Raw genomic sequence first — 14,758 nt, 5'->3', positions numbered from 1 at the left:
AATAAAATTAAAACTTTAAAAAAAAAAATGAAATGTACTGTTTCGGGATAATTTATAAAATGTTATTTTTCTTTCTCTGAAAAAAAAAACAGAAAAAAAATCTCTCCTTTAATTTTTGGCACATTTTCATTGGAAAATTTGGATATTTTTAAGTGATGAAATTAAAAAATAAAATTGAATTTTACGAAATCAAAACTCATTTTTAATACCGTTATGAAAGATTGATTGAAATAAAAGAGCAGATAATATCAATATAATTTTATGAGGTTGACATGAAAATACACGGCACAGCCTTCTGAATAAAATGACAAGATACAATGATAACAAATGGAAGAAAAAGAAAAAAAAAATCTTTACAGCATCACAGAATATAAAATCAAATACAAATATATTTTACAAGAAAAAAAACATTATTATTCTAGTCGGGCAGTGAATAGTTTTAATGGAATCACCTCTGCTATGAATTTCAGTTTTCTTATTATTAAATGACTTTAATTTTCTTTATGACAATATTGGCACTAGTGTTATATTTTATATGTTTGTATGGTGTTTTGTTAGAGGGGTTTACATGTATTTGCAATTATTTTTAGAAATAATTTTCTTTTTTTATATATATATTTATTGCAATTTTTTCACACTTGTATCTGTAACAAATCTGGTAAAAAAAAAAAATGTCTCAAAAAATGTAAAACACCAATGCAAATCACTGAAGAATGACGAATACTATTTCAGATGACTATCAGCATATAAATTGTAAGACTTTGTGTCCAAGCTGGCCTTACGAGGTTGGGTTTTTTGTGCGTAATGGACTCGTAGAAAAGTTGGAAAACCTAAACGTTGGAAAGACCAATTTTCTAGGCTAACGACATAGTATCAATTTTCTTAACTCATTGGGAATCTTCGCTGCCCTGCCGGAAGTTTTTCAGGTTAAATACCACAGATTGTAAAACCACTTATGGCGTAATTAAGATATCTAACTACTGGGCAAACTATTATGTGATTGTACATAGCTTCTGATTTGCACCGATTTTTTTAATATCAATTCTTTTTCAGATTTATGGAGAATTTGGGAGAAGAAAAAAGGGTGACTTTCGACAATGGTGGAATCGTCAAAATGTTGGATTTTTTTTTAATTTTTTTTAAACATATTGGGTTGAAATGCCTTTTGGAAATCAACATTTAAAGTCAAAACATTAATCGTGAGTGGTCAATCATAGGAAATTACCAGTGTGGGGAATGATGGATGGCGAGGGATCGGTCATATAATCAACCGTGGGTTGTATAAAACACATATTCTACAGCAAAGTGAAGACTTTAAAGGATCAGGAGACAGGCAACTCCTGGGTATATGACTGTTGAGTGGAAGGGGATGACTGTCCAAGTAGGGAACTTCATGGCATTGTCATGTCCCAATGAGACAGAAAATTTCCATAACTGGGATCCCACGAAATCTGCAGCTTCCCAAAATTCCTTCCAACTTTCAAAGACATCTCCCAATGGTTAAGAAGGAAGCAGCAATGGGGCTTGCAGGTCAGATATAAAGGAGATAAGTAAAAAGATTGCATTCCATAAAATCTCCAGTAAAATGGTCACTTGTCCATTTCTTAAGGGTGTTGGGGAGTTCTAGAAAGTGTCCTTAAAAATGGAGATGAATACAAAGTTGTTGGCAAACGATGAGCCTGTGTTTTCTGTTTGTGCGCTGGATATTCGTCTATAGGGCTCGATCTGATATATTTATATATAGAATTTGTAATTTTCCAAAGCCAGTCCAGTAACTTTTTTTTTTTTTTTTACTTTTTTTAAAGCTAAAATGAAAGATGTTAAATAAATGATGTCCCATTTTCATTTTCGGTGTTTTTCTTCCTTGTCACCGTTTTTACTAACAGGTCCCTCTCCGGATGTGTGCCTGTTAGAGTTGTTATTGTTTAAAAACATCTTGTCCATGCCCTTCAGGGCCTCGGTTAGGTAGTTTTGGAGAGCCGTGAGAGCTGCGCAGATGGCCGGTGCGCCAAAACCGTGGGTGATGAGACTAAAGTGAGTCAAGCAGCTCTGGATTCCAGGTTCCAAGATAGGAGATGGCCGGCTGTTGCCTATGGGCGTCCTGTCTTGGGCCAGCAGGTCTGTGAATTCTTTACAAAGTTGCCTGTGAAAAATGACAAAACATAAGACATAAGTTTCAGAAAGGGACTAATTTATTAAGTATGCCAAGAACAATCCAATACCAATGCAGGATGTATTATCGAGGCAACATATTTTGTTCCTATAGGAGGCATCATGTATGGATTCTAGTTGAGTTTACCCACCATAATTCCACGAGGGGCACAGAACTTTTCTCTAAACATGCTTTATAATATTTGAACTCATCGGATGGAAGAAACTACTTGAAAGCCAAGAAGTTTGGTTTCAAAGGCTCGGCAAATGAAAGGGTAAAAGTGTCAAACTTGTTAGTCTAAAGTTCACGTACATATTAGATAAAGTTGGATAAACTCTCAAATTTTGGCCGAACTTTCCAATCATCTAAAATGTACGTGGGTCTCACCGACTCTCAAAATGCCCTATTTTTTTCTCCAACTAGATAAGGCTTCTTTCACACTTGCGTCAGTACGGGGCCGTCGCAAAGCGTCGGCGTGACGTACCGACGTACGCTGTGCAAATTCGGCACAACGTGGGCAGCGGATTCAGTTTTTCAATGCATCCGCTGCCCATTCTAAGTTCCGGGGAGGAGGGGGCAGAGTTCTGGCCGCGCAAGCGCGGTAGGAAATGGCGGACATGACGTACAAAAAAACCTTACGTTGAACATTTTTTCGTGCCGACGGTCTGCCAAAACACAACGCATCCAGTGCACGACGGATGCGAAATATGGCCATATGTCGCAATCCGTCGGCAATACAAGTCTATGGGGAAAAAACGCATCCTGCGGGCACAGTTGCAGGATCCGTTCTTTCCCCAAAACAACGCATTGCGACAGATTAAAAAAAACGCAAGTGTGAAAGTAGCCTAAGCCTTACTCTGCTGTTCTCGTTAAGAGCACATGAATTCTTACCAAACCTGAGCATCCATCTATGTAGGGGATTGAGATGAGATCACCGTTGGCTAAACAAATGTCCGTTCCGACAGCTATCTACCGGTCTATGCCATGCCACAGTAACAATATCAAAAAGCTTGTGTCTCTTGTAAATGATGGTAAATGTTTTTTTGCTTTGCCCCAACTTGTCATTCACAATATATTCGGGCATGGGATGACCACTATCACCATCTCAAAAACTTTTGCATCATATTGCTACATAAGCATGCAACAAGACAAACAAAGTTAAATTAATGCGACTTGATACAATAGCAAAAGAGATGGAAAAAAATCTAGAAAAAAATAAAAAGCAAAAATGTAAAATAATGAAAAATATAATATAAATATAAAAAATAAAAAATATATAAAATAATACAAAATATGTAAATATAACAAATAGCAAAAAATAAACATAATATACAAATATAGAAAAATAGCAATAAAAAACATAAAATATAATATGCAAATACAAATAACAAAAAAAAAAATATATATATATATATATATAATATCAAAAATATTAAATAATATAAAATATAATATATAAAAAATAATATAAAATACAATGTACAATCGTAAATAATAACAAAAAATAAAATAATATAAAATATTTTATATATATGGTATGTAAATAGCAGAACAAAATTATACAAACAATACTTTAATTTATATTAAAAAAGTATCAAATCAATACCAAAATATAAAATAATATCAAACAAACTATGTAAGCATAAAAAATAAATAAATATAAAAAAGAGCAAATTGCCATTTAGTCAAAATAAATAAAGGTAAAAATATAAAATAATATCAAGCATAATATGCGAGTATAAAAAAAAACTAAAAATATATATAATATATAAACATAAAAAAATAGCAAATTGCCATTTAGTCAAAACTTTAAAAAAAATCGACCTTCCTTTCATTTGGCAGCATACTTGGCTCTTAACTTTACTGCAAACATTTACTTCTGTAGTAAATCACCCTTGAATAATCCCAATTCCATGCTAAATGATTATATCTAAGTGTTATCTAATTACCCCATAGGGTTAAAGGTATTATGGGATAATTGTGGCTTTTCCTGACCTGTCAATCACAATCCCAAAATGTGAAAGGAAAGTTTGAATTTAGAAAGTAAATGGCAAGAAGTCGGGAATTACACATCTTCAAAGGGATCTGAAAGTAATTAAAGGTCTGGGCAACCGATATCTCTTGACCTCGGAGAAGGAGGCAATGAAATTCAAATTATGTTAAGCAAAACATATGTGGGAAACTGCCTCCATGGTTTTCTTTCTATTAATTTAATGCATCGAGATCAATTTGGCAAAAAACTTCCTCTTCCTCACGCTTCCAAGAGAAGGGAACCTGGCATGACCATATCGGTAATTTTGACCTGAGACTACATTAACACAGATGGACCCAAATATCCAAAGCCATGAAATGTTAAGTACCCAAAATACATGGCCACCATAGGGATTATATAGGCATAAGCCTCAACTCTCTAAGTGCCACATTGGCCTCTATTTCTGCTCATATATTCTGTGATCTTGTAACCAACCATTGGTGTTCACAGCAGAGATCAGAGATCAAGATGGACCTCCAAGATGGCACTGGGTTTTTTCCCCCGAGGAACCATTCACACCCTTTCTATGACCCTTTGGTTGATTCCAAACCTTGTGGAGTCCTTGACAGGTTCTAGTAAATTGTTTGGGATTATATAGGCATAAGCCTCAACTCTCTAAGGGCCACATAGGCCTCTATTTCTGCTCATAAATTCTGTGATCTTGTAACCAACCATTGGTGTTCACAGCAGAGATCAAAGATCAAGATGGACCTCCAAGATGGCACTAGGTTTTTCCCCCGAGGAACCATTAACACTCTTTCTATGACCCTTTGGTTGATTCCAAACCTTGTGGAGTCCTTGACAGGTTCTAGTAAATTGTTTGGGATTATATAGGCATAAGCCTCAACTCTCTAAGGGCCACATAGGCCTCTATTTCTGCTCATATATTCTGTGATCTTGTAACCAACCATTGGTGTTCACAGCAGAGATCAAAGATCAAGATGGACCTCCAAGATGGCACTAGGTTTTTCCCCCGAGGAACCATTCACACTCTTTCTATGACCCTTTGGTTGATTCCAAACCTTGTGGAGTCCTTGACAGGTTCTAGTAAATTGTTTGGGATTATATAGGCATAAGCCTCAACTCTCTAAGGGCCACATAAGCCTCTATTTCTGCTCATAAATTCTGTGATCTTGTAACCAACCATTGGTGTTCACAGCAGAGATCAAAGATCAAGATGGACCTCCAAGATGCCACTGGGTTTTTCCCCCGAGGAACCATTCAAATGCTTTCTATGACCCTTGGGCTGATTCCAATGATCATTCATTCATTCATTTAATCATTCAAACATAAAGTTATTCTGTCATATAATGTAAGGTAACAAAATATGTTCATTCATACATTCATTCATATACAAGATAATAGCATTCTAAAATCTGTGCCTTTGTATTCTGCAGTAAAACACAAGACTCATGTTCATTCATTCATTCATTCATTCATGCATGCATTAATCCACATATTGATACCAGTCTAACATCCATGCTGTCATATATCCCTTCCAACTCTAACATTCTATGATTCTACTGTAGGCTAACAAAATATTTATGTTCATTCATTAATTCATTCATCTATTCATTCAATCATTCCATCATTAATCTGGCACAATATGATACCAGTCTAAAATCCATCGAGTTGTTTACTGTATGAAAACATAAGACCGGTGATCATCCATCCATTCATGACAATCATGCATTTTAATACTGTGGAGGCGTCGTTCATTCCATTGCTGCAGAATGCTACCAAAGCGATAATTCAACTATTCATTCATTATTCATATAGTCTATTTTTCAGGATGGCAGCTGTCTGATGCTAAACTAACTCAGTGTTCTTGTACATATAGCAGAATGGCACCGGCATCATGATTATTCTAATTTGTATTATATGATGACTACTAATTCATTCATTCATTCATTCCTCAATGACACAAGTCTGGTATCAACTTCTAATTCCTTTCCAAAACAATTCCAAATATCGTGTTTGAGCCTGCAGTCGCCATGTTGTCACCACCTCTACGAATCCTGGAGGGTCTACAGATGCATCATGCACATCAGACCTAACGACGCCCAAGTAGATAAATCAACCGGTGAGAGACATAATGAAGACGCCATGAAAATCTAATAAGCACCAGCTCCAACAATAAACCTTTACTTTCCAATACTTAATGAAATTCTCTATGAAACCATCCAGTTTCCAATAAAGGAGAATTTTCCTGATGATATTAGATCCAACAAATAGAGCCATGGACAAAACTACTGAAAAAAGCGTAAGTCCTCAATGAGACCGGCAGTAGACCGGATGGACACTTCCACATGTTTCTATCAGCTGTTACAATGAATCATAAGGTCTATCGTGCCGTGTATGTACCCAAAAATTGGTCTATTCTAGGCTACTTTATCTCCTTCTGGAGTATCTCAGCCTACTTTATGAACAATTGGGTGGGTTGGCCATAAAATTAGGGACCTTGATCCCAAAACCATAAGTTTGCAGTTACTGAGACGCCAATATAAAATAATACATTTACAGGACTGGAACCCCGATACCAAAGATACAGTGCTGCAATTTTGAGACCCCTCATGTCAAATGTTGGGCTCCGGGACAAGGATTCTGACTCCAAAACAAACGTTTGAGGACCCTGAGCTCAAAACAAAGTATAGAATATAAGAAAACTTATCCCCAAAATGTGGAGCATCACTAAGAAGAACCTGATCCTGAAACAAGTGGGCTGCAGATCCTGATCTCCACATTTTGGAGTGACAATAGTTACATATTAATCACAAAATTATAAAGCCACAGTATGACACCATCAACCCCAAACCATGGGGTTACAGTATTGAGACCATGGTCACAAAATTTTGGAGCCACAGCATTGAGACTCTGATCCAAAAACAGGTTGATCGTCCCAATCTGGTGCCCCAATCGCACAACCATGGAGCTGCAGGACTGAAACGTTAACCCCAAATGATAGGACTGCAGCAGACCCTTTTCCTACAACAGTGGTGCTGTAGTTTTACAACCCTGATTCGGTTGCAATGGATTTGGAGAATTGTGACCTTGATCCAAAAATAAAAGTCTGCAGAAGAAAGAACCTGATCCCAAAAATAGCAGGCAGCATTACTGAGACCTGATCCCAAAACAGAACCAAAAGCTCCAGTATTGTATCCTGTCCCTAAAATAGTATGGGTGCAGGACTGAGACCCCCATGAAGGAACCGAAGGATCAACAAAATGGATATTTGCAAAGTAATAGTAGACAGTGAGGAAGCAGAACATGGAGGGGAGAAGCCAGAACTAGGAGGAATTTGGAGAGACCTCAGAGCAGGGACAGACAGATGTTCAGGTCCCTGTCGTAGCACAGAACTTGGCGCTTACTTTGTAGCCAGCAGCATATTCTTTCTGGAGTGCAGATCAGTAGGGTCCGTGTGCTGTCTATTCAAGTATTCCGACACCGCCTTGGCTGGAAATTCTGTTTCACAGATGTAGCCAAAATCCCGAGCAAGATGGACAGCTTCACCTGTGGGGAACATATAATCGTGTGGTTAGAGGTGGCACGTCCACTTGTAGGACCGGTGTATGGACTGTAGTACACAACACCCTATAACTACAGTGTATTCCTGGATAGGTTGTATAGATGAAGTAGGACCGAAATACAACATTGTGGCCAAGTTATCTTATTTGGATACAGTCATGACATATCAATAATTTTACAATAAAGTTCTTTTAATTCGCCACATGAGATCCATCGTCTCCGGCACAGATCACAATACAATGTAACAATTCACAAATCCAGAGGCAGAACCATGCGAGTTCTCTACGGCCGTCCGGTATTCATACCCTTTGGCGTATCGCCGCGGGTGTAATAACTGGTCTCATAGTTTGCTATGGGGTCGCTCACGTCACCGCGCACTTCAGCTGTGGTGTCGGACCCTTCAAGGAAGCGCATTCGAAATAAAAGCTGCACGTTGAGTTTTTCGATCCAGCAGAATAAGCTGGTGTCAAATGTGGATGATAAATAACACGTCTCCATCAGTTCAGGCAAAATAATACTGATCCTGATAAGACTCAGACCTCGTTACCACCTGTTTGGCCATTTGAACATTTTTTTCCCTCCAGCACGATAGCGAAACACCAGAAAAAAAACTCATGAGAGAACGGATCCCATAGTTTGTTAACATTCATCCAGTACATCATAGGTTTCTATACAAATAAAGACATACGTAGATATGAGACAGATTATGGTGATAAATAAGTATTTGGTCATAAAACAAAAGTTCATCTCAATACTTTGTAATATATCCTTTGTTGGCAATGACAGAGGTCAAACGTTTCCTGTAAGTTTTCACAAGGTTGCCACACACTGTTGTTGGTATGTTGGCCCATTCCTCCATGCAGATCTCCTCTAGAGCAGTGATGTTTTGGGCCTGTCACTGGGCAACACGGACTTTCAACTCCTTCCAAAAGTTTTCTATGGGGTTGAGATCTGGAGACTGGCTAGGCCACTCCAGGACCTTCATATGTTTCTTATGAATCCACTGCTTCGTTGCCCTGGGGGTGTGCTTGGGATCATTATCATGCTGAAAGACCCATCCACGTTTCATGTTTAATGCCCCATTCATTCTTTCATGTACACGGATCAGTCGTCCTGGTTCCTTTATAGAGAAACAGCCCCAAAGCATGATGTTGCCACCCCCATGCTTCATAGTAGGTATGGTGTTCTTTGGATGCAACTCAGCATTCTGTATCCTCCAAACATGACGAGTTTTGTTTCTACCAAACAGTTCTACTTTGGTTTCATCAGACCATATGACATTCTCCCAATACTCTCCTGGATAATCCAAATGCTCTCTAGCAAACTCAGATGGGCCCGGACATGTACTAGCTTAAGCAGGGGGACACGTCTGGCACTGCAGGATCTGAGTCCCTGGCGGCGTAGTGTGTTACTGATGGTAGCCTTTGCTATGGTGGTTCCAGCTCTATGCAGGTGATTTCATCACACCAAGCTGGTTGGCTATTGCAGATTCAGTCTTCCCAGCCTGGTGCAGGGCTACAATTTTGTTTCTGGTGTCCTTCGACAGCTCTTTGGTCTTCACCATAGTGGAGTTTGGAGTCAGACTGTTTGAGGTTGTGGACAGGAGTCTTTTATACTGATAACAAGTTCAAACAGAAGGCATTACTACAGGTAATGAGAGGACAGAGGAGCCTCTTAAAGAAGAAGTTACAGGTCTGTGAGAGCCAGAAATCTTGCATGTTTTTAGGTGTCCAAATACTTATTTTCCACCATAAATTGCAATATAAATCTTGCCAAATCAGACAAGGTCATTTTCTGGATTTGTTTTCTCATTTTGACTCTCATAGTTGTGGTCTGCCTATGAATGTCAATTACAGGCCTCTCTCATCTTTATAGGGTGGGAGAACTTGCACAATTGGAGGCTGACTAAATATTTTTTTCCCACTGTAGATAGATAATAGATAGATGGATAGATAGATAGATAGATAGATAGATAGATAGATAGATAGATAGATAGATAGATAGATAGATAGATAGATAGATAGAGTAGAAAGATGATAGATAGATAGATAGATAGATAGATAGATAGATAGATAGATAGATAGATAGATAGATAGATAGATAATAGATAGATAATAGATAATAGATAGATAATAGATAGATAGATAATAGATAGATAGATAGATAGATAGATAGATAGATAGATAGATACTATGTGCCTTAAGATATTTACAAACATAGGTTAATGAAGTTATGAATTATTTTAGATTAATATACATATAAAAATAAGGTACTTGGTGCACAAGTTAGCCAATTCATGAGAGCCCACCAGCCACGGCAAGGTGTACCTTTCTATGATGGGACCCTAGACCTAATATTTATAAAATATAACTCTCTGGAGCCAGAAGCTGACAAAAGTAAACCACAGGTAGGAGCCATCACTAATTTAAAACAATCCTTAGACCAATACCTGCAATAGTATGCTACACAACAGGAGCGGACACAGACAAGAGAGGCCCCTGAGCAAGAACAGCATTGGGTCCTTTGCAGTCCAATAAATCATCATAATGCACAGTTCCATCTGCTTTAAAGTTAGAAATTGGCCCCATTACCTCTTGGGACTCTGCAACAAAATCATAGACTACCTCTGAACAAAATGTGAGAGCTGCACAAACGGTGTAACTCTGCATTCTGTCCTGTTCAGGCTTAAATAAACTGATATTATTATTATTATTATTATTATTATTATTAGACTGAAAAATGCAGAACTTCTCCTTAGAAGAATTGATGATACTATATTACTAGTAATTAAAGGAATAATACTAAAAACCATAATTATAGCAATATTGATGACAATAAAAAATAATAGATGCAAGTCTTAATAATAGTAATAATAATAATATAAAAATATAATATTAATAATAGTAGATATATTAAAGGCAATCCAAATTTAAAAAAAAGGAAAAAAAACCGATATTAATATATTGTAATAATTGTAATACATGTAATAGAACAGTAATATAGAATATTATTATAATAATAATTTCAGTATTATTAAGGCCTAACACCACTCATTTTCTCTTTCTGCTCTCAGGTTTCTCGCCTGCAGGCTGTAACTTTTCCTCAAGCACAAAGAACGTGATTGTCACCACATAGAAATAAAAGTAAAGGCAGCAATGGGCCCCACAAGTCAGCTCTGACCAGAGGCGAGAAGAAAAAACTCAAGAATAAAACTTTTATATAACCTAAGGAAATTGGAGAGATTGCAGAACACAACCACAAGAACTCTCCAGATTGTCCCAGGGAACTCTGAGCAAGATGATTAGAGGTAAATAGGGGTAATAAATAGCAAAAGTGGTGGATAGATAGATAGATAGATAGATAGATAGATAGATAGATAGATAGATAGATAGATAGATAGATAGATAGATAGATAGATAATAGATAGATAGATAGATGATAGATAGATAGATAGATAGATAGATAGATAGATAGATAGATAGATAGATAGATGATAGATAGATAGATAATAGATAGATAGATAATAGATAGACAATAGATAGATAGATAGATAATAGATAGATAGATAGATAGATAGATAGATAGATAGATAGATAGATAGATAGATAGATAGATAGATAATAGATAGATAGATGATAGATAGATAGATAATAGATAGATAGATAATAGATAGACAATAGATAGATAGATAGATAGATAGATAGATAATAGATAGATAGATAGATAGATAGATAATAGATAGATAGATGATAGATAGATAGATAATAGATAGATAGATAATAGATAGACAATAGATAGATAGATAGATAGATAATAGATAGATAGATAGATAGATAGATAGATAGATAGATAATAGATAGATAGATAGATAGATAATAGATAGATAGATAATAGATAGATAGATACTGAGTGCCGGCTACTTCCCTCGTACCTGGAACCAAGGCCTCATCACACCCATCCACAAGAGTGGGGACAGGTATGACCCAGCTAACTACAGAGGCATATGCGTCAGCAGCAACCTGGGAAAACTGTTCAACAGTATCCTGAACAAGAGGATCCTCACCTTCCTTACCGAGCACAACGTCCTCAACAAGAGCCAAGCAGGGTTCATGCCGAACCACCGCACCACTGACCACATCTATACTCTGCACAGCCTCATTCAGAGACACGTCTACAATACAAAGAATGGGAAGATATACGCCTGCTTTGTGGACTTTAAAAAGGCTTTTGATTCAGTGTGGCACCCGGGCTTATTCCTGAAACTGCTGGAGAGTGGAATAGGAGGAAAGACCTACGATGTCATCAAAAGCTCCTACACCGAGAACAGCTGCAGCGTGAGTGTGAGCGGCAAAAGAACGGCTTTTTTCCAGCAGAGCCGCGGAATAAGACAAGGCTGCAGCCTAAGCCCAACGCTCTTCAACATCTACATCAACGAGCTGGCTACCGCCCTGGAATCCTCCTCAGCACCAGGTCTCACCCTCCACGACGCCCAGGTGAAATTCCTGCTGTATGCAGATGACCTGCTGCTGCTGTCACCAACCGAGAAAGGCCTCCAGGACAACCTGAAAATCCTAGAGAAATTCAGCTCCACCTGGGCCCTACCGGTCAACCTAAAGAAAACCAACACCATGGTGTTCCAGAGGAGAAAGAGAAGATCAGACCAACACCCATCATTTATCCTCAACAACTGCGACCTCACAGGAACGGACAAATATACCTACCTGGGCCTAGAGATTCACTGGTCAGGGAACTTCAAACAAGCCATAGAGACCCTGAAAGACAAGGCCTGCAAAACCTTCTATGCCATCCGAAGGACACTCTACCATCTGAAGCCACCAGTGAGGGTCTGGCTAAAAATCTTCGACTCCATCATCGCCCCAATCCTCCTGTATGGAAGCGAAGTCTGGGGTCCTCACACCTACCCAGACTGGTCAAAGTGGGACTCCAGTCCAACAGAAATATTCCACCTGGAATTCTGCAAGCACCTTCTCCAGGTCCATCGGAGCACCTCCAACAGTGCTTGTCGGGCCGAGCTGGGCAGATTCCCTCTACACCTAACAGTTCTAAAGAGGGCGCTGTCATTCCGGGCTCACCTGCATAGGAGCAATCCAAGCTCCCACCACCATAAAGCCCTGATACATGAAGGTGAAACAGAAAAACCAGAACCCCCGGAACAGCCCAGCCAAACCCAACCGGAGCAGAACACCAATCACAACAACCTGACAAAAGCCGGAATTAGGAAGATGGCAGATGAAGGCCAGGAGAGGTATGTCAGTGACTGGAAGAATGATATCATCAGCTCACAGAAACTGACCATGTACCGGAGCCTACAGAGAGACTACAGACTGGCCCCATATCTGGAGAAACTCCCGGACCCCAGAGACCGCCAGATCCTGAGCCGATATAGACTCAGTGCCCACAGTCTGGCCATCGAATGTGGCCGACACAGGCAGAGCTACAAGCCCAGGGAGGAAAGACTGTGCCAACACTGTGATCAGGAGGCCATAGAGGACGAAACCCACTTCCTGCTACACTGCTCCAAATACTCAGCAGTGAGGGACACTCACTTCAGGAGACTCTCACATCTCTTCCCAGACTTCATCACCATGAAGGAGGAAGAGAAAACATATATCCTGCTGGGAGAAGAAGAGAGAGCAGTGGAGATAGCAGCGCGGTATGTGAGCGAATGCCATAGACTGCGAGAAAGAGAACTATGATGCCATGGACTATAGCCCCCACAATGGATCTGCCCCATCCACCTCCCCTATGCCATGGACTATAGCCCCCACCCTAGATCTGCCCCATCCATCTCCCCTATGCCATAGACTATAGCCCCCACCCTGGATCTGCCCCATCCACCTCCCCCCACAGCTCCTACCCAACATCCCCTCAGTCCCTATCCCTATTGCCTCTATACACTTGCTTTGGCAAAACTGATGTGTATTTGGTCCTGCCAATAAAGCTTCTTTGAATCTTGAATCTTGAATCTAGATAGATAATAGATAGATAGATAGATAGATAGATAGATAGATAGATAGATAGATAGATAGATAGATAATAGATAGATAGATGATAGATAGATAGATAATAGATAGATAGATAATAGATAGACAATAGATAGATAGATAGATAATAGATAGATAGATAGATAGATAGATAGATAGATAGATAATAGATAGATAGATAGATAGATAGATAGATAGATAGATAGATAGATAGATAGATAGATAGATAGATAATAGATAGACAATAGATAGATAGATAATAGATAGATAGATAGATAGATAGATAGATAGATAGATAGATAGATAGATAGATAATAGATAGATAGATAGATAGAAGATAGATAATAGATAGATAGATAATAGATAGATAGATAGATAGATAGATAGATAGATAGATAGATAGATAGATAGATAGATAGATAATAGATAGACAATAGATAGATAGATAGATAGATAGATAGATAGAAGATAGATAATAGATAGATAGATAGATAGATAGATAATAGATAGATAGATAATAGATAGACAATAGATAGATAAATAGATAGATAGATAGATAGATAATAGATAGATAATAGATAGATAGATAGATAGAAGATAGATAATAGATAGATAGATAGATAGATAGATAATAGATAGACAATAGATAGATAGATAGATAGATAGATATAAGATAGATAATAGATAGATAGATAGATAATAGATAGATAGATAGATAGATAGATAGATAGATAGATAGATAGATAGACAATAGATAGATAGATAGATAGATAGATAATAGATAGATAATAGATAGATAGATAGATAGATAGATAGATAGATAGATAGATAGATAGATAGATAGAAGATAGATAGATAGATAATAGATAGATAGATAGATAATAGATAGACAATAGATAGATAGATAGATAGATAGAAGATAGATAATAGATAGATAGATAGATAATAGATAGATAATAGATAGATAGATAGATAGATAGATAGATAGATAGATAATAGATAGATAGATAGATAGATAGATAGATAGATAGATAGAAGATAGAT

General features: G+C 37.8%; 1 protein-coding gene across 2 annotated transcripts in view; it reads right to left on the bottom strand.

Moving 5' to 3' along the window:
• Positions 1-1,101: 1,101 nt before the first annotated feature.
• TFAP2B (transcription factor AP-2 beta) overlaps positions 1,102-14,758 on the bottom strand; it is a 59,328-nt gene continuing 45,671 nt past the window's right edge. For both annotated transcript variants that reach the window (XM_069728351.1, XM_069728352.1), the window contains exons 6-7: positions 7,553-7,694; positions 1,102-2,143 (exon numbers count right to left, since the gene is read on the bottom strand). In XM_069728351.1, coding sequence (XP_069584452.1) covers positions 1,843-2,143; positions 7,553-7,694 — 443 coding nt within the window. In that variant the 3' untranslated portion in view covers positions 1,102-1,842. The remainder of the gene's footprint in view (positions 2,144-7,552; positions 7,695-14,758) is intronic.

The sequence above is a fragment of the Ranitomeya imitator genome, chromosome 5 (assembly GCF_032444005.1).
Source record: "Ranitomeya imitator isolate aRanImi1 chromosome 5, aRanImi1.pri, whole genome shotgun sequence".
In the NCBI taxonomy this organism is placed as follows: Eukaryota; Metazoa; Chordata; class Amphibia; order Anura; family Dendrobatidae; genus Ranitomeya; species Ranitomeya imitator.
The sequence above is the reverse complement of the archived record's forward strand: the minus strand, read 5'-3'. Positions and strand labels throughout refer to the sequence as shown.